The following is an 18,254-nucleotide window of genomic DNA, read 5'->3' as shown; positions in this document are numbered from 1 at the left end:
CAAAAGCACTACCACATTACTGAGGTCGAGGTGGGTTCATGCAGTCTCCAAAACAACGAATACCTGAGAGCGACAGGTATTTGTAGGTGAGAGGCGGCATAAACTTATAGCCTCTTGCGGTGGCAGTGTGGGTTAAAGCTTCACTGTCGTCCTGGATTTGGAGGTGTCGATGGTTCGAGCCCGTGAGCCGACAAATCTCTTATCAATTAAAAAATTCCTCTTCGGTTAAACATGTATGAAAATATATTAATTCCGAGGTAGAGCAAATTAAATATTAAAGGACATTTGTAGCTCGATGAATGTATATGAATCACGGTAATGTGATATGACTTATATAATGGCTACGTGCGAACAAAAGCACTGCAACGTTACCGAGGTCGAGGTGGGTTGATGCAGTCTCCAAAACAACAAATACCTGAGAGCGACAGGTATTTGTAGGTGAGAGGCGGCATAAACTAATAGGCTGTTGTGGTGGGTTGTGTGGGTTAAAGCTTCACTGTCAAAACATATATGAAAATATATTAATTCCGAGGTGAAGTGAATTAGATATTAAAGGACATTTGTAGCTCGATGTATGTATATGAATCACAGTAATGTGATATGACTTATATAATGGTTACGTGCAGACAAAAGCACTACGACATTACCGAGGTCGAGGTGGGTTGATGCAGTCTCCAAAACAATGAATAACTGAGAGCAACAGGTATTTGTAGGGGAGAGGCGGCATAAACTCATAGCCTCTTGCAGAGGCAGTGTTGGTTAAAGCCTCACTGTCGTCCTGGATTTGGAGGTCTCGATGTCTTCGCGCCCATGAGCCGACAAATCTCTTATCGACTAAAAAATTCCCCTTCGGTTAAACATATATGAAAATACATAAATTCCGAGGTAGAGCGAATTAGATATAAAAGGACATTCGTAGCTCGATGTATGTATATGAATCACGGTAATGTGATGTGACTTATATAACGGCTGTGTGCGGACAAAAGCACTACAACGTTACCGAGGTCGAGGTGGATTGATGCAGTCTCCAAAACAATGAATACCTGAGAGCGACAGGTATTTGTAGGTGAGAGGCGGCATAAACTTATAGAGTCTTGGGGTGGTTGTGTGGGTTAAATCTTCACTGTCGTCCTGGTTGTAGGTGTTGATGGTTCGCACCCATGAGCCGACAAATCTCTTACCGACTAGGTGAGAGGTGGCAATGTGGGTTAAAGCTTTTCTGTTGCCCTGGATTTGTAGGTGTTGATGGTTTGCGCCCGTGAGCCGACATATCTCTTATCGAGTAAAAAATTCCTCTTTGGTTAAACATATATGAAAATATATTAATTCCGAGGTAGAACGAATTAGATATAAAAGGATATTTGTTGCTCGATATATATGCATATGAATCACGGTAATGTGATATAACTTATATAATGGGTACGTGCGGACAAAAGCACTACAACGTTACTGAGGTCGAGGTGGGTTGATGCAGTCTCCAAAACAACAAATACCTAAGAGCGACAGGTATTTGTAGGTGAGAGGCGGCATAAACTTATAGACTCTTGTGGTGGTTGTGTGGGTTAAAGCTTCACTGTCGTCCTGTTTGTAGGTGTCGATGGTTCGCACCCATTAGCCGACAAATCTCTTGCCGACTAAAATATTCCCCTTCGGTTAAACATATATGGAAATATATTAATTCCGAGGTAGGGCTAAATAGATATTAAAGGACATTTGTAGCTCGATGTATGTATATGAATCACGGTAATGTGATGTGACGTATATAATGGCTATGTGTGAACAAAAGCACTACAACGTTACTGAGGTCGAGGTGGGTTGATGAAGTCTCCAAAACAATGAATACCTGAGAGCGACTGGTATTTTTAGGTGAGAGGCGGCATAAACTTATAGCCTCATGCGCTAGCGGTGTGGGTTAAAGCTTCACTGTCGTCCTGGATTTGTAGGTGTTGATGGTTCGCGCCCGTGAGCCGACAAATCTCTTATTGACTAAAAAATTCCTCTTCTGTTAAACGTATATGAAAATATATTAATTACGAGGTAGAGCAAATTAGATATAAAAGGACATTTGTTGCTCGATATATGTATATGAATCACGGTAATGTGATATGACTTATATAATGGCTAAGTGCGGACAAATGCACTACAACGTTACTGAGGTCGAGGTGGGTTCATGCAGTCTCCAAAACAATGAATACCTGAGAGTGACAGGTATTTGTAGGTGAGAGGCTGCATAAACTAATAGACTCTTGTAGTGTTTGTGTGGGTTAAAGCTTCCCTGTCGTCCTGGATTTGTAGATGTAGATGGTTCGCACCCGTAAGCCGACAAATCTCTTATCCACTAAAAAATTCCCCTTCGGTTAAACCTATATGAAAGTATATTAATTCCGAGGTAAAGTGAATTAGATATTAAAGGACATTTGTAGCTTGATGTATGTATATGAATCACAGCAATGTGATATGACTTATATAATGGCTACATGCAGACAAAAGCACTACGACGTTACCGAGGATAATTTTTCCCTTAAAAACTGAAGAACGTCCTGTACTGGTACTTTTGTGAATACAATCTTCCATTCAGACCCATCGTTTCATGCGCTGGAGTTTTCAATTACAAAATTTCTAAATGGTTAGCTGGCCTCCTTTCCCCTTTTTTAGGCACTTTTTCTCCCAGTCGCATTAAACATTCAGAATATTTTTGTCACAAATTCAGAGAAGCACATATACCACTTCACAACATAAAATTTTAAGCCTTGACATAGACTCCCTATTCACAAAAGTACCAGTACAGGACGTTCTTCAGTTTTTAAGGGAAAAATTATCCCCTTATTCAGATCATTTCCCATTGGCGCTTGACAAAATAATAAAGTTAGTTGAATTATGTGCATCTAATAACGTATTTTCATTCGGGGAATCATTCTACAAGCAAAAATTCGGGTGTAGTATGGGTAGTCCTTTAAGTCCTGTTTAGCCAATCTGTACATGGAATACTTTGAAACTACAGTAATAAATGTAATAAAACCCAAAAACATGCTGTGGATGAGGTACGTGGATGATATCCTAACATTTTGGGATAATAAGTGGGGCAATTTTAATGAATTCTTCTCAAAATTAAATGCATTAGTGCCCAGCATCAAATTTAAAGTTGAATGGGAAACAGACAACAAAATTCCTTTTCTTGATGTTTTAATAATCAGAGACACGACAGAATACAAATTTACCATATACAGAAAACCAACGTTCTCACTTTCATACATTCACTACTTTAGCTATCACAACATTACTATCAAGATAGGTGTAGCTAGCAACCTATTCTTAAGAGCCTTACGAATTTGTTCCCCAGAATTCCTGGAAAAAGAATTTGAACTAATTCGCAAGCAACTTTCGTCTTTAAAGTATCCTGACCATATAATTGAGAAAACAATTCACAAAGCAAACGTAATTTTCTAGCGACCCCCTAAAGACAAGACCAGAGACACACCCAACAATAAAATAAAAATTCCTCACCTGGAGACGATTAAGAGAGTAACCCACACCCTTGGGAAATCTAACCCTTTTGCATTTAACTACCCAAACACCTTAGCCAAATCCCTGATTAACGTCCAACAAAAGACATCTCCCAAGGACACTGGGGTCTATGAGATCCCATGCCAGGACTGTGACCAATCTTACATCGGATTTACAGGTAAATCACTTCCCCAGAGATTAATACAACACAAACGGTCAGTTAGGTATGGACAACAGAACTCGGCTATTTTCAACCATATAAATGAACATAACCATAGAATAAACTGGAATTTGTCACGTGTAATTTATAGCAGCAACTGCCGGTACAAGAGTCAAATGATGGAATCGGCCTTAATAAAACAGAAGCAGGTAATGTTAAAAGGAGCGTGGATTTCAGATGTCATCGACAATGTTTTCATTCAACCAACGCTTAAGAAGATTAAAGGAAGATTATCAGCGGGGGTGACCTAAATTGGCTTACTTGTGGACGGATCTCTTGGTATAAATACCACCTTTTCTGTAAACTTTTCTCATTCATATACCTGAAGAGAGAGACAGCAGTCTCTGAAATATAGTACTTTTCTCTCTATATTTTGATGTTTTTATGGGCTCCTATTATTAGATGGAATTCTGTTGTTACAGAACATTTTTACCAGTCATATTATACATATATAGATCATATATATATATATATAGTAGATGATATGATAGATATATATATATACTATATATATATATATATATTAGATATAATATATATATATATATAGATATATATATCAGATAATATAGATATATTAGATATATATATATATATATATATATATATATATATATATTATATATATATGTATATATTATATATATATATATATATATATATTATATATTATATATATATATATTATATAACAGATATACAATATATATATATATATATAGTATTGAGAATATAACATGAACACCATTATGAACATAATTTATTAACTTGGCATGTACATAGTTTAAATTTAGTGCATTGTGGAGAGCTGACAAAATGTCAATTCAGGAGTGTGTGAGGATAGAAGAAGAATGTCTTCGCAACGAGATTTAATGCTTAAAGTAGTTTTGAACCTTGTTGTAATTGTCATCATTTTGACTCCCACGTAAACAAGCGGGATTTTGAAATGTAGACACATCAGTTCGGATGGCGCACTGTCGAAAGTTGCTGTCTCAGTCGTGATCAAGGGCAAAGACAGGTCACGGTTTATGTCCGTGCATGGGTGGAAGTAAGGAATGCTTTTGAATATAGATTTGGGTCGATTTTATTGTTGTAACTATGAGCTATATGACGTCATAATCTGTTCCAGTGCAATAAACTTGTTATATACGTGATAGTGACGTCCTTTCAATTTAAGTGTCTTGCGAGAATGTTCGTACCTATGTACGTACGTTTGTGCCCCTACATAATGGGAGAGTAAGATAACTGGACTCAGAAGAACCATCATTTAGAGCGACAATGTATTATTTTGTAATGTGCGATTAGTGCTGAAATGGGTAAGCATACTTTTTTAAGCCCAAGAATAACTTTGTCCATTTGTATCTTAAATATTTTTTTCAGAGATATCATCCTTCATATGACTTTTTTTTATTTATATCATTTAATTCTATTCGCAATTTATTTATATTGGATTTTTTTTTCTAGACGGATCTGGTAGATTCCCTAGAGATATAATGGTGTTATGGGTGAGACTTATGACTTTGATTACCTATCTGATGACTGTTGTCTAGATATTGTAGAGAAAGGGGTGGACGGGTTGTATCTCATCCCCAGGGTTATTTGGGTTTCCAGTTTGAACTATAATTCCCTTTTATAATGGTGCATTGTTTCCGATTTTGACTTATTCAGCTGGTCATTTTGTTCATTGAGAGTTTGACTTGTTTAGTCAATCATTTTGTTCTTTGAGAATTTGATTTATTTAGTTAGTCCTTTTTGTTCTTAAATAAATATATTTTTTTTAAATTTATGAATATGATTTATCGACCTGAGGTAATTGTGATATGTGAATTGCATAAAGGTTGGTTGGTTGGTTGGTCGAGAGAGAGAGAGAGAGAGAGAGAGAGAGAGAGTGAGAGAGAGAGAGAGAGAGAGAGAGAGAGAGAGGTCACAAAGTGCCTTACTGCTCGAGGCATGCTACCATATGGTAGTTGCCATTTTTCAGGTTTTACATCTCTAATCCTCTTTGAGGGTGTATAATACATACATACATACAATATATATATATATATATATATATTATCATATATATATAGCTATATATTATATATGTATCATAGGTATATATATATATATATATATATATATCATAGATATATATATATTATATACATATATATACATATATTATATTTATTATATTAATTATATATATTATTATTATATATATAAGATATGTATAATATGTATAATATATATATATATTATATATATATATATATATACTATATATATAATATCTATAATTTATAGATATTATATATATATTCATTTCTCCAATAAAAGTAAAATTTAGGTAAAAGAAAAAGAAGAATGGGGTTGTTTAGCAACTAAAAAATCCAGGTGTTTTGCTCAGGGCAGTTTTTTATCTTCAGAAAAGAGCGGCACAAATAGTGCCAGGGAAATTGGCTCTTTGTTCCGATTTAAAGATCGTTCATGCCCCTTATGTCATCTGGTATAGGATACAAATATTCTTGTTCCAGATGTAGTCTTGGAACTTACGTGAGTTCTTCTCAGAAGATGATGAGGGTTCGGATAGACTGCCACTAGGTAGTTAGTTTCTTTACTGGATATGCATTATCAAATTCGAACAGTCCAGTATACGTGAACATAGCAAAAAATGTAAAGTTCCCATTAAATACGATGAATTCATTACTGTGGGTCTAAACTCCAGGACAAATGAATTATTGATCCACGAGAGAGTATTCATTAAACTGTCCCGCAGTTGAACACCCATTCCACCTCCATTCCTTTTGTATCTTTTTTTAACCTATTGTTTTAGTTTTCCTTCTCTTAGCTTTTTTTTTTATCTCTTGCCATGATAGGTCGACCGCAAGCGCTCCTCAAGTATTTCTTTACTTTGTAATATTTTTGTTTTCCGTTTGAATTTTTTATCAACGAATGTGCTTTTAATTTCTCGTGGAATTTTGTCCATCTTTAGTGTATTTTCACGTATGTGCAAAATTTATTTTGCAAATTCATATAACCTAGCATATTGGTCATAGTTTATTGTACAGACCCTGGGGAGACATTCAGCTGAATGCGAAGCGCGTCAGAATAAATTGTAATACTTCGCCACGTTTGCTCCTGCTCTTGCCCCCTGTGCAATATATATATATATATATATATATATATATATATATATATATATATATATATATATATAACACACACACACACACACACACACACACACATATATATATATATATATATATTATGCTATTCACAATATTCACCATTTGTGAACGCACGTACATCAGATGAAAACTCAAGCAGGAATGAAATTCACCATAAGCTTTATTGAATATCATGTTATTACACCTACAACATGCCCGGCGCGGCAAACTGTAACCCATGATTTGCTAGATGTGATCAAATGGGAAAAGTCATAATACTGACCATTTCAAGGCCTGCGGTGCATAGGTTTTCTTAAATATCTTTTTAAATATCAACTGTAGCTTCTTGACATTTTGGCCCAACATGTTTTAGACCTTCCGCTAATGTATGGCCAAATAACTAAGTATCTAAAATGATTAATAATGGCACTTTACTCTTGAACATTTCCAAATTCCTTTGCATTTGACTGAGACTTTCATATGAATGAAAGTGTTCCGTACTACGATTATGACGTATAGTGTTTTACATTTTTAAATTACTTTATGGATTATTGTTATACGTATCCAAATAAGTTTATGCAATAGTTTATTTGTGTTTCATTATTTTGGGAGATTATTATGACCTCTTGGTTTATTTAGAGCATATATATACTGGAAAATATACCCGCTGAAAATTAGAGGGGCAGTAGTTACAAGCTGTTCAGGTGTGTTTATATTGTCGTCCGGCTTCCACCCGCCCATCCTGAACTCGATGCCATCGTGCAGGTATGGGCGCATATGAAGCTATATGTACGTTCATCGTTACGGCATTTCACCAGGGCAGATCTAAAGGTCAGATTGGAGGAAGCGAGGCTTGCTGTCACTAAATAGGTGTGGGAAGGAGCTGTCCAACGAAGTCAAGCTTTCGAGAACGAATACTGGCTTACTGACAACGTCCGGGATTGCATAGATCCAATCGTTGTCAACGTCGCCAGTAATGACGAGGACGATCTGTTTTTAGACAGTGATGGGGAGCGAGCTGAAATATCCTTATACATGTGTATATATAGTTCTGTAATTAATAAGTTTTGATATATTTATCCACCAGTTTTTTTATTTTGTTTGCCTATGCTGTTTTCAAGGTTACTGCAAAAATTTACTTCAAAATCTGTAAAATTTCTGTATATATTGTACATACTTTATTGGATATATATAATAAAATAATGTATATAGTGATCTTACTTTTGAATAAACTATGATATGTTTTTTTCCTTCCGTATTTATATCTTCAATAATAATCTAAAGTTCCCACTACCACACCATTCTCATGGAAATAGATAAGAAAGGTACATGGTAAATAAAAACATACAAATGGCTTTATGAAAAGTCATCAGTAATAAATGGTAGTTCGTGTACATTTTAAAACGTAAAAAAAAAAAACATATGGTAGTACACTATTCCATTCATAAGTATCAGACCGAGTAAGAAAGAGAGGAGTGGGCGGGGCTTCTTTCCTAACTCTTTGGCTAAACCAACGACAGGTGTTCGTATATTTACAACTAATACTGAGGAAATTGAAAATTTTCTAAGTAAAGTGCCCTAATTATTAATTCAGGGTACTTAATTATATTGCCATATATTAGCGGAAGGTGTAAAACATGTTGTGCCAAATTTTCAGGGAGATACAGTTGATATTTAAAAAGATATTTAAGAAAACCTATGCATCGCAGGGCTTGAAATGGTCAGTAGTATTCCGCAGCCCCATCCTTCACTCTCTCTCTCTCTCTCTCTCTCTCTCTGAGTCCAGTTGCAGAAACCATTTACCGGGAAATGGACCCATCTAGTTATTGGGAGCAATATTTTCACAGACTGTTAACTAGTTTACTACTTGTGCATAGCTCATCAAAATGGGTTTCCAAAGTTAGTTGCCTACGACTGGAAATCAACAGGAAGTCCATAATTACTAAGTTGCAAAGGCTTGCTCGTCAACTCTGTGCGAATCAAGCATGTATATACTGGGAAGACCCTTAAATCATATCAATATCCGAAGCACGAATTACTGATTGCCAGTCAAGTCTTTGGGTTCGAAACAGCAGCAGAGCTATTTTAAAGTAAGGAAGTACAGATCTCAACCAAGGTTGTGGCGTGGTAAGCTTTGTCTGAAACTCGCATAAATTATGCGTGCTAAATGTAAGGGAGTATAGACTGCTATAACAGTAAGCATGTTATTACTATTATTATTATTATTATCATTATTATTATTATTAGTAGTAGTAGTAGTAGTATTTCAAAGCCTAAAGCCTTTCCAGATTTATACACCTGCGCAAAAGACTTTGCCATCATATTAGCGTAGGCAGTTGAAACGATGCATAGTATTTAGAACTTTGAAGAAACCCAACTGAACGTAGTAAAAATAAAAGACAGAGTACAGGAGAGACGCTTGATTTGTCGGTCAGTCACAACATACGACATACCGTTTCGTTCGCCCTCACTAATTATGAAAAAGAAATAATTTTGAAATCATAATTTATCATTTTCCTCTCTTCAAGAAATTGAAAAGTGCATGTGTTTGATAAAAAATGGATACTGACATGGCATAAAAGACGAAAATAGAGATGCTATTAGACGCAAATAGCCCTATCATGGTGCAAGTAGCCTATTTTGAAGATATTGAATACTACTATGAGATTCAGGGCCTCTGTAACACGGTTTTTTCGCAATAACTTTTTATCTATGCATTTCATAAATATAATGCTTATTCAGAATACACGTTATATCTACACATAAATTTTGACTGCATTCTGCATTACGTAGGTTGAATAAATTTGGTACTTACAATGTAAAAGTTACTTTTTTTGAAGACGGGCCAACTTAATCAGAGAAAAGGTTTCGAACGCACTCGTTACGTAACTTATGACAGCATTTCTTCCCTCTTTCTCGATGGATGATTAGCTATACGTAACAAAGGCTATACCTCTGGCAACAATAACAAAAATTTAAATACAAGCAAAGCAGTACACCTTTAAGAACTCTGAACCTCTCCACTGATAATTGTCATAATGAACAAACCAACAAAACATGTTAATAGAGACAAAAACACTTCAATTATTAGTCTAACTCCCAAAGTAAGTTTCCTAAGAAATTACTGTCTACTTTATAGGTCACAATCAGATTGACAAGATGTAAGGAATAGATAGTAATTTTCAAAGACATAGTAGACAAGCTTGAATTGATAACTGCTATATCCAATGTCATGCAATTTTTATTTATTGGCTATCTACCGATTTACTGAAAAGAAAAAAAATAGCCGGTACCGTATTTTGGCTTTAAACCTTCACCAATAATTATCGTCAGAATGATAACATCATGAGGCTCCACCCACTTTGGCCTCGTTATAATTCAAGATAACACTGAAGGCTACCATGGGCATTGTTGGATTAGAAAATTTAACTTCTGGCTATAAAAACTCATTTCTCGAGTAGTTGTAAGAAGTGCTAAATGATCCTCAAGGATCCCAGCAATTGGCCTAAACGTTTAATTCATGTATATTACTGCTATACTGTTGCGGCACTACTGCTACAGTAGTATTACTACGCTAGCACAGATACCCCACCCACATCTATGTATCGTTCCGCCATTCATAAAGTCTTTGGGTTTCAGATCCGATGGGACAAGGTGAATGGGTTTCTGTCTAGTGGATGGGCGGGGCAACATTTCGTAAAACGATGTTTACCTTGCTTACGTAATGAATGTTTTTCGACTCTTGGCTCGTAATCATTGGCCATGGCGTCGGCTAGATCATTTTTACTCTATAAAAATTAAAACTATCTGGTTTAGGTTATTGATAACGCTGACAAAATTTGTGTGTGGTTGTAAAATATACATATGTCAACTTTCAGCTACATCCGATGCTTTGACAAGGAGCAAAGTCCAAAAAACCGTGTTACAGAGGCTCTGAATCTCATAGTAGCTGACCAACCCTGCCCTGACCAGGTAATCTCTGAATGACAACTGATAAACTCTCTCTCTCTCTCTCTCTCTGTTCAGATAGTTGCTTTATTACCTTTATCTTTGTTTACTGGCTGCTCTTCTTCTTCTTCTATGTAAGAAGAAGAAGAAGAGCAGCCAGTAAGAAGAAGAAGAAGAAGAGCAGCCAGTAAACAAAGATCGACATTTCATAAGCCCCTTTTTTTTCTCGATTTATCTGTGAACGAGGACTATGAATGTCTAAGGTATTGTCATGAAGCCTTTAAAGTATCAAGGATAGCATAGACAGTGAACACTTCTTGTATACAGTGAAATTAGTGTAGATAGGAGAAGAAATTTTCAAAACAGACTCCTGACCCGGCCAGACCGGACAGGCCATATGCCCTCAGGCTATGGCTGTGACGTAATAGAAGTGACGTCAAGAGCGTTCGGATGAAGTGAAAATGGCTTCATTCTATACGCCACCCATTAGGAGAAAAGACTCCGTTGGTTTAATATTTTCGGGTAAACCGAACTTAAATGATGTTGATGATGTAATTTTTGAAAAGCTGAGAATTGATATTGAAGATTTGATTGGTGTTCAAGAAATGCGAGGTAACAAAGTGATGTTGAAGTTCCGGAATCAGTGTGTATATGAAACTTTTCTAAATAATTAAGATGAAAAAGTCATTTGTTTACCTAATGGTCTGGAAGTGAAAGTAGTTAATTTCAGCAGTGTCTTCACATTTGTCTCAATAAGGTACGCTCCATTTGATATGCAAAACAGTATGTTGAGCGATGTATTAAGCTCGTACGGGAAAGTTATTGGAATACGTGATAAAACTTCCTCACTCGGCAGACGTAAAGGACTGTTAAACGGAATACCGACGGCCAAAATGGGAATTAAGAAAAAAATTCCATCGGCGCTTTTCATAAGAGGACAAACTATTTCTTTCATATTCAACGGACAGAAAAAGACATGTCTTATGTGTGTCAGTGAGAATCATTTTGCTGTAGATTGCGCCTTGGACAGAATCGTGAACATTTTTGAGCATGAGAAGGATTTTCAAAGTCTGCCGAAACTACAGGGGAACGAAACACAAGGGAACGAAACACAAGGGAACGGACACAACATTGAGAAGGAAAGGCATGAGTCACTAAGTGAAGACACACCAAATGGTAATAATGTTCAGGATATCAATAGTATAACAATGGAAAATGGCAACAACGAGCCACATGTTTTAACAGATAGGATGAATATCGAACTTGAGGATAGTGAAACAATCAAAGAATGTGAGGATAAGGATTCAAATAAGGAGGAGGAGGTGATATCTACCGATGATGAGGTACTACATAATGGACCAAGCTCGGAAGCGTCTGAATTGGTGATTATACCGCAAGAGGAGGACAAATTGATGCAGAATATTTATGGAAGACGGAATAATGGAGACTGGTGAAGATTTTGGAAATTGCGCCTGGAAACGGAAAATGGAAAATTCAAATGGAAGATGACGTCAAGATGAGAATCTCAAAGAAAAAAATAGGGACTCAAAATTATTCAAGATCCGAAGACAATAGTGATGAGGAAAAATGGAAAAAATTGAGAGATCAGAAGAGGAAAAAGTTGGAATCTAACTAATTTTACGCCTTCAATCTCTCAATCGGCTGTTTAAATGTGAACGGATTAAATGACGTAGGTAAACAAATGAAGCTGTTATCCTTTGTCTAGGTATTATGATATAGATATTTTGTTATTGCAAGAGCATAATGTGAAGGATTTAAAAGCTCTGAGTTTTTTCACAAATTACTATGATGTTTTGTTAAATCCAAGTAATAATCTCAAAGGAGGTACAGCACTGTATAAATAAGTTTAAATCTGTCTGTCATTAGCAAGGAAATGGATACGGAGGGACAGATAATAGGAGCTAAAATATCTTGTTTAAATAATGAAATTCCAGTTGTGAATATTTATGCCCCTTCAGGTACAGATAAAAAGAAAGAAAGAGAAGAATTTTTTAACAATAAAATCTTATATTATTTTCGTAAAAATGTTGAAAATGTAGTTTTCGGAGGGGATTTTAATTGTGTTACATCCAACACAGATGTTAGTACACGAAAGGACAATTTGGTGTCAAAATCATTGCAGACCTTCATAAAAAATGTTGGATTAAAAGATGTAACATGCACTTGTAAAGGCATTCCAAAATATACCTACATTAGAAATGCTATGGTTCTAGGATAGATCGCCTATATACTAAACAGCTACTCCATAATATGTTAAGTACTTATACAGTGCCTGTGGCCTTCTCTAATCATTGTATGGTCATTGCTAAATTCATGATAGGCGATGTGCAAAAAGGGAAAGGATTTTGGAAATTGAATGTGTCTTTACTGGAGGCAGAAGGAATAGGCGAAAACTTTGAATGCTTTTGGAGTCATGTAAAACTAAAAAAAGACAGTTTTGAAAATGTAATTGAATGGTGGGAATTTGCTAAAAAGGAATGTAAAAGGTTCTTCATTAAAGTTGCAACGAGGGTATCAAATGAAAAATATGGCTTAATAAATTCATTGCAATATCGATTAAAATATCTATATGGCTTATGTAATGCTGGGAATGATAAATATGATGAAATTTATGCTTTGAAAAGTAAAATAAACTGTCTTCAAAATTAACTTTGTGACGGAGTAAAAATAAGAGCAAAATTAAAAGATCAAGTGGAAGGGGAAAAATTGTCATCGCACTTGCTTGGGAAAGAGAAACAGCATAAAGAAGATAAAAGGTACAAGTGGAAATATGCTAACGGGTACAAAGGCTGTTCTTGTGTATCTTAAAGACCATTTTCAAGTAATGTATGAATTTATTGAAGGAAACCACGAAGAACAATCATATTTGCTTGAGAAATGCAAAAAGTAGGTAGATGAAGAGGACAATAAACTTTTAGAGGAGGAATTTGATATAAATGAATTATGGGAACCATTGAATAAAATGAATAAAGGAAAATCACCTGGAAGTGATGGATTAAGTGTGGAGTTTTATAAACGGTTTCGGTATGTTATCAAAAACGATTTTTCAGAGGTAATGAAATGTATGCTGGAAGAAAGTAAGTTAACGGAATCACAAAATTTAGGAATAATAAAACTATGTCCAAAAAGTGGAAATTTAGAAATGGTTGAAAAATGGAGACCAATCACTCTGTTAAATGTTGATTATAAAATTCTAGCAAAAACAATGGCAAATCGTTTGAAACTTGTAATTGGAAAAATCATATCACCTGAACAATATTGTGGTACTTCAAACAGATCCATAATTCAATGCAATAATACAATAAGAGACATAATGAATTATGTAAGAGAAAATCATTTGAATACAGGGATGTTTAACTTGGACTGGTCCAAAGCTTTTGATAGGGTGAGCTTGCCATTTCTTTTTAGAATTATGGAAAAGTTTGGATTTTCAGTGAAATTTATTTCATGGTTAAAAATATTTCATAAAGAATGTAAAAGTATGATATGTGTGAATGGACTATTTACAGACACCTTTAATGTAAGAAGGTCGGTTAGGCAAGGCTGTCCACTATCAATGTTATTGTATGTCATTTTTCAAGAACCATTGTACCTAGCATTAAAAACCAATAAAAAAAATTGTACCTCCTACATTACCAAACAATGACAAAATTAAAGTACAGGGATTTGCTGATGATATAACAGTAATATTTGCAGATAATGATTCATTAATAGAGATTCACTATGAGATAAAGAAATTTGAAGCAGCAACTGGCTCATTATTAAATAAAGAAAAATCTATCATCTTAGGAATTGGTGAATGGTCAGGCAGAAGAGACTGGAAGGTAACTTGTTTCAAAATTGTGGACTGTGCTAAAATTTTGGGCATCTACTTCAGCAATTCGTATGCGGAAACTTGTGAATTAAATTGGTCAGGTATAGAGAAAAAATCGAAAGGGCAGTTAACATGTTGTGTAAAAGGTATCTAACACTTTACCAGAAAGCACTAATAACCAACTCTGATATTGTCCAAAATGTGGTATGTAGCTCACACACTTCCGTTAAGTAAAAAACAAGCTCAAAAGGACCCTGCATTTGTCAAAGTTAGAAGGAGGTTTAGGGATAATAAGCATTGAAGAAAAGGCAAGATCAATATTCAGTGTAACTTGTTTAAAAAGTCTAATAAACTGTAACGGGTTAACCAGGTATTATTGTTCTGTAAGACTGAATGGTATGTTACAATTAGATAATTTATCAGAAATAGCATATTTTACCCCTGAATATTATTCTTTGGCAGTAGATGATATTAGGAAAGCAACAAATTCTTTCCATATATAAATAACAGAGAAATGTATTCAATCATTAGGAGGAAAGAAGTCCCAGTGGTAGAAAATAATTATCCCACACTTAAATGGAAAAGGAAGTGAAGCAAGAAGAAGATCTAAATTGTGGGAAAGATGGGAAAATGAGGCCTTTGTCACCTAAAGGACTTAATCTCTGTATTGGCAAGATGTCATCTGCAGATTTTGTCATTATTATATTTATTGCTGATATTTTATTTTTTCATTATCACTGTGATTACTATCAAGTTAAAGTTTTTTTCCTACATTCAATTTTCGTATTTAGCCGTATGAACCTGACTACTGTAACCACCTTAGGTCTCTAGTTGAAATTTAAGTTATATAATCTGTGCACTAACTGTTATAACTCTCCATGCATTTTTCTTCTCATCAATATTATTACTGTTATTACCCGTATTATGATTACTATCTTTTATGCTACCTCAGCTATTTTGTGGATAAGAGCCGATTACTCATTTTTTTTATCATGTTGTCTCATATATCTAGATTGTGTATGTTACTGTGCATTATGTATATTCATTGTATATGGCCCTGAGCTGAAATAAAGGATATTATTATTATTATTATTATTATTATTATTATTATTATTATTATTATTATTATTATTATTTTATTATTCTTATTATTATTAATAGCACATTCATTAAAGTGGAGGAAAGGGAATTTGTGTTTAGGTATTTTCATGAGTCACTAGCAACAAAACAAAGGCTCCATATGTTGAAATTAAAAGAAGACTCAAAATGTGACCAATGTCGTGAAAACGAGTATCAAATGCATATTTTTTTTACTTCTGTAGGGAAAAGAAAAATATAGTGAAATGGTTTAATTCTTCTTAGGAAATGCTGTGAACTAAATGATTATAGTTTCTTGAAACTATTATTCTATGATATAGAAGCAAAATCAATTGTTGATAAAAACCCTGCTATTTTGTTGATCACCGGCTATTTGTATTGTTTGTGGATTTGTTATAAACACAACAATAACTGCCAAAATGTAATTTTTTAAAAATAAATTAGAAGCACAAAGGATGTATATTAAATATAGATATCCAAGAGATATTTACAAGTATGTAACCAAAGATTTTTTAAACTATACGTTTTGATTTTGATTTATACTGATTTTGAAACAAAATGTTATATAAATTTAAATTTATATTTTTGTATTAACAGAATTATCCAAATAATGTAAATTATTGGAATATAATTGTATTTTTGTAATAAAAGATAAAACAAAAAAAAGTTACATTGCCCAGCATTCATGACATTTTAAATTTCACCACTTCTTACTCCCCATTCCTATCGGGAGCTGAACTTGAATTTGAAGGGCATCGGGAGTGTCTTTATTCATCCCAGCAGCCTCGAAAACTATGGATTAGACTCTGATATCTGTAGTCTTCGGTTATTTTCTAATGACACCCCCCTCCCACCCTGTCTCACGCCCCCCTTCCTATCTGAGCTGAACTTAGACTTAAGGTATCGGGAGTGTCACTATTCTTCTCGGAAACTTGATTTGTATGTGCATTAGAGTCAATATGGTTAGTGGTAGACGGAGAGATATGAATTAAAAAATGGGTAAATTGAAGGAAGAACTTGAAACTCTACGAAAGATGTGGAATACGCAATGAACATTTAGGTATGCCTAATTCGTGAGGGGAAAGTACGACCACTTTTTATAAGAATGAAAATGTAATTCCTTAATGATTTGTCTGTTATACGAAGAACACGAAATTTGCAAAAGGTTATATATGCAGAGTTGTTACGAAAATGTAAGTGAAAATTCTAGTATTTATGAAAAGACAATTCAGCTTCTTTCAGTGTAATTTTGGCATTTAGAGAAAGAGGGAGATTACAGATAGTTAAAAGGGATGTAGAATTAGGAAGACTCAGAAGGAAGAGGGGGAGGCGGGTTGCAGCTCAATAAGTACTGAACTGAGGTGCAGGCGAATCTTTCATTAGCGCACAAAAATGGAATTTATCGAATGCCAAAGTTACTCTCTTCAAATAATGCCAATTGCGATCCGAAGGTCAGGTCAGGTGTTGAAGGGCACATGGGGCCTGACATAAAGCTCTGCACTCTGGACTTAGTCAAACCACCATACATCAAAAATTTCAAAACAGATCAAATTTGTCACTAATTATCCTATTCAAATAAAAAGTTCACAGAATTTAAGCGGTTGTTGAAAAACGGCTTAACTTCTAGAGGACAGAACGAACATTTGAAGACGATTAACTTTATCTTCGGAAATTCAGTAAATACTGAAAAGGACATTTTGAAACCGTGGAATTAAGTTTCATCAAAACTGGTGAGAGAGGAATTAAGAATATATAGGGATTTTAAAAGTTATAATCATTTACTAAGTGCTAGCTCAGTAGTAAACCATTAAACGTATTTTAAGGTTTGGGCTGAGTTATGTCCCTCTGCAGTACAATAATATGAACTTCAAGGTGGAACTAGAGAATTAGAGCTAAAATCAGCCTTCATTCTCCCTTTCCAATCGAGCATTAAAAGAAATTAACTCGGTTGTTAGATTACGTACCTAGATGTGGCGCAAATATGTTAAACAATCTAAACAATTAGGTACAATGCTACCCCCTTTTCTGCTATAATTCGCAAGCAAGGAAAAAGACCAGAAGGCCAAATAACAGTAATTACTCTCAGTTTACTCAAAACGATTAGAAACAAATGCTACAGTGTTTTCTGTTAGCACTCTCAAGCAACGCAAAAAGAAAATGGGGAAAGATCAACGACAATAATGAATTAATCTCAGTTACTCACCCCAACCAATGCAGTAGTAGAGGCTAAACGGAGCACCTGAGTCAAAGACGTTGGAGGTGAGTCTCGAGTGAAGGAACAAACCTTCGATGAACATCCACTTGATCGACGCCATCTGGGCGTACATTCTCACGGCTAGCAGGGTCTTGCACAGCCAGTCCTTTGGGAGTAAAATGAAATGCATCAGAATTTTTTCGAATGCTGTCAATGACTTGATCACTGCAACTCTGAAATAAAATGGCGAAGTATACGTATAATTATATTGGAATAGTGCACCGCGTCAGGTGCGCTGAC

The 18,254-nt window shown here is 34.9% G+C and overlaps 1 protein-coding gene across 1 annotated transcript in view; it reads right to left on the bottom strand.

The window, feature by feature from the left end:
• The window catches only part of LOC135219286 (corticotropin-releasing factor receptor 1-like), a 472,633-nt gene that overhangs the window by 129,503 nt on the left and 324,876 nt on the right, over positions 1-18,254 (bottom strand). Inside the window, exon 7 of the mRNA XM_064255916.1 lies at positions 17,964-18,120. Within this exon, the coding sequence (XP_064111986.1) occupies positions 17,964-18,120 (157 nt within the window). The remainder of the gene's footprint in view (positions 1-17,963; positions 18,121-18,254) is intronic.

This window comes from Macrobrachium nipponense, chromosome 1 (genome assembly GCF_015104395.2).
Source record: "Macrobrachium nipponense isolate FS-2020 chromosome 1, ASM1510439v2, whole genome shotgun sequence".
Classification (NCBI taxonomy): domain Eukaryota; kingdom Metazoa; phylum Arthropoda; class Malacostraca; order Decapoda; family Palaemonidae; genus Macrobrachium; species Macrobrachium nipponense.
The sequence above is the reverse complement of the archived record's forward strand: the minus strand, read 5'-3'. Positions and strand labels throughout refer to the sequence as shown.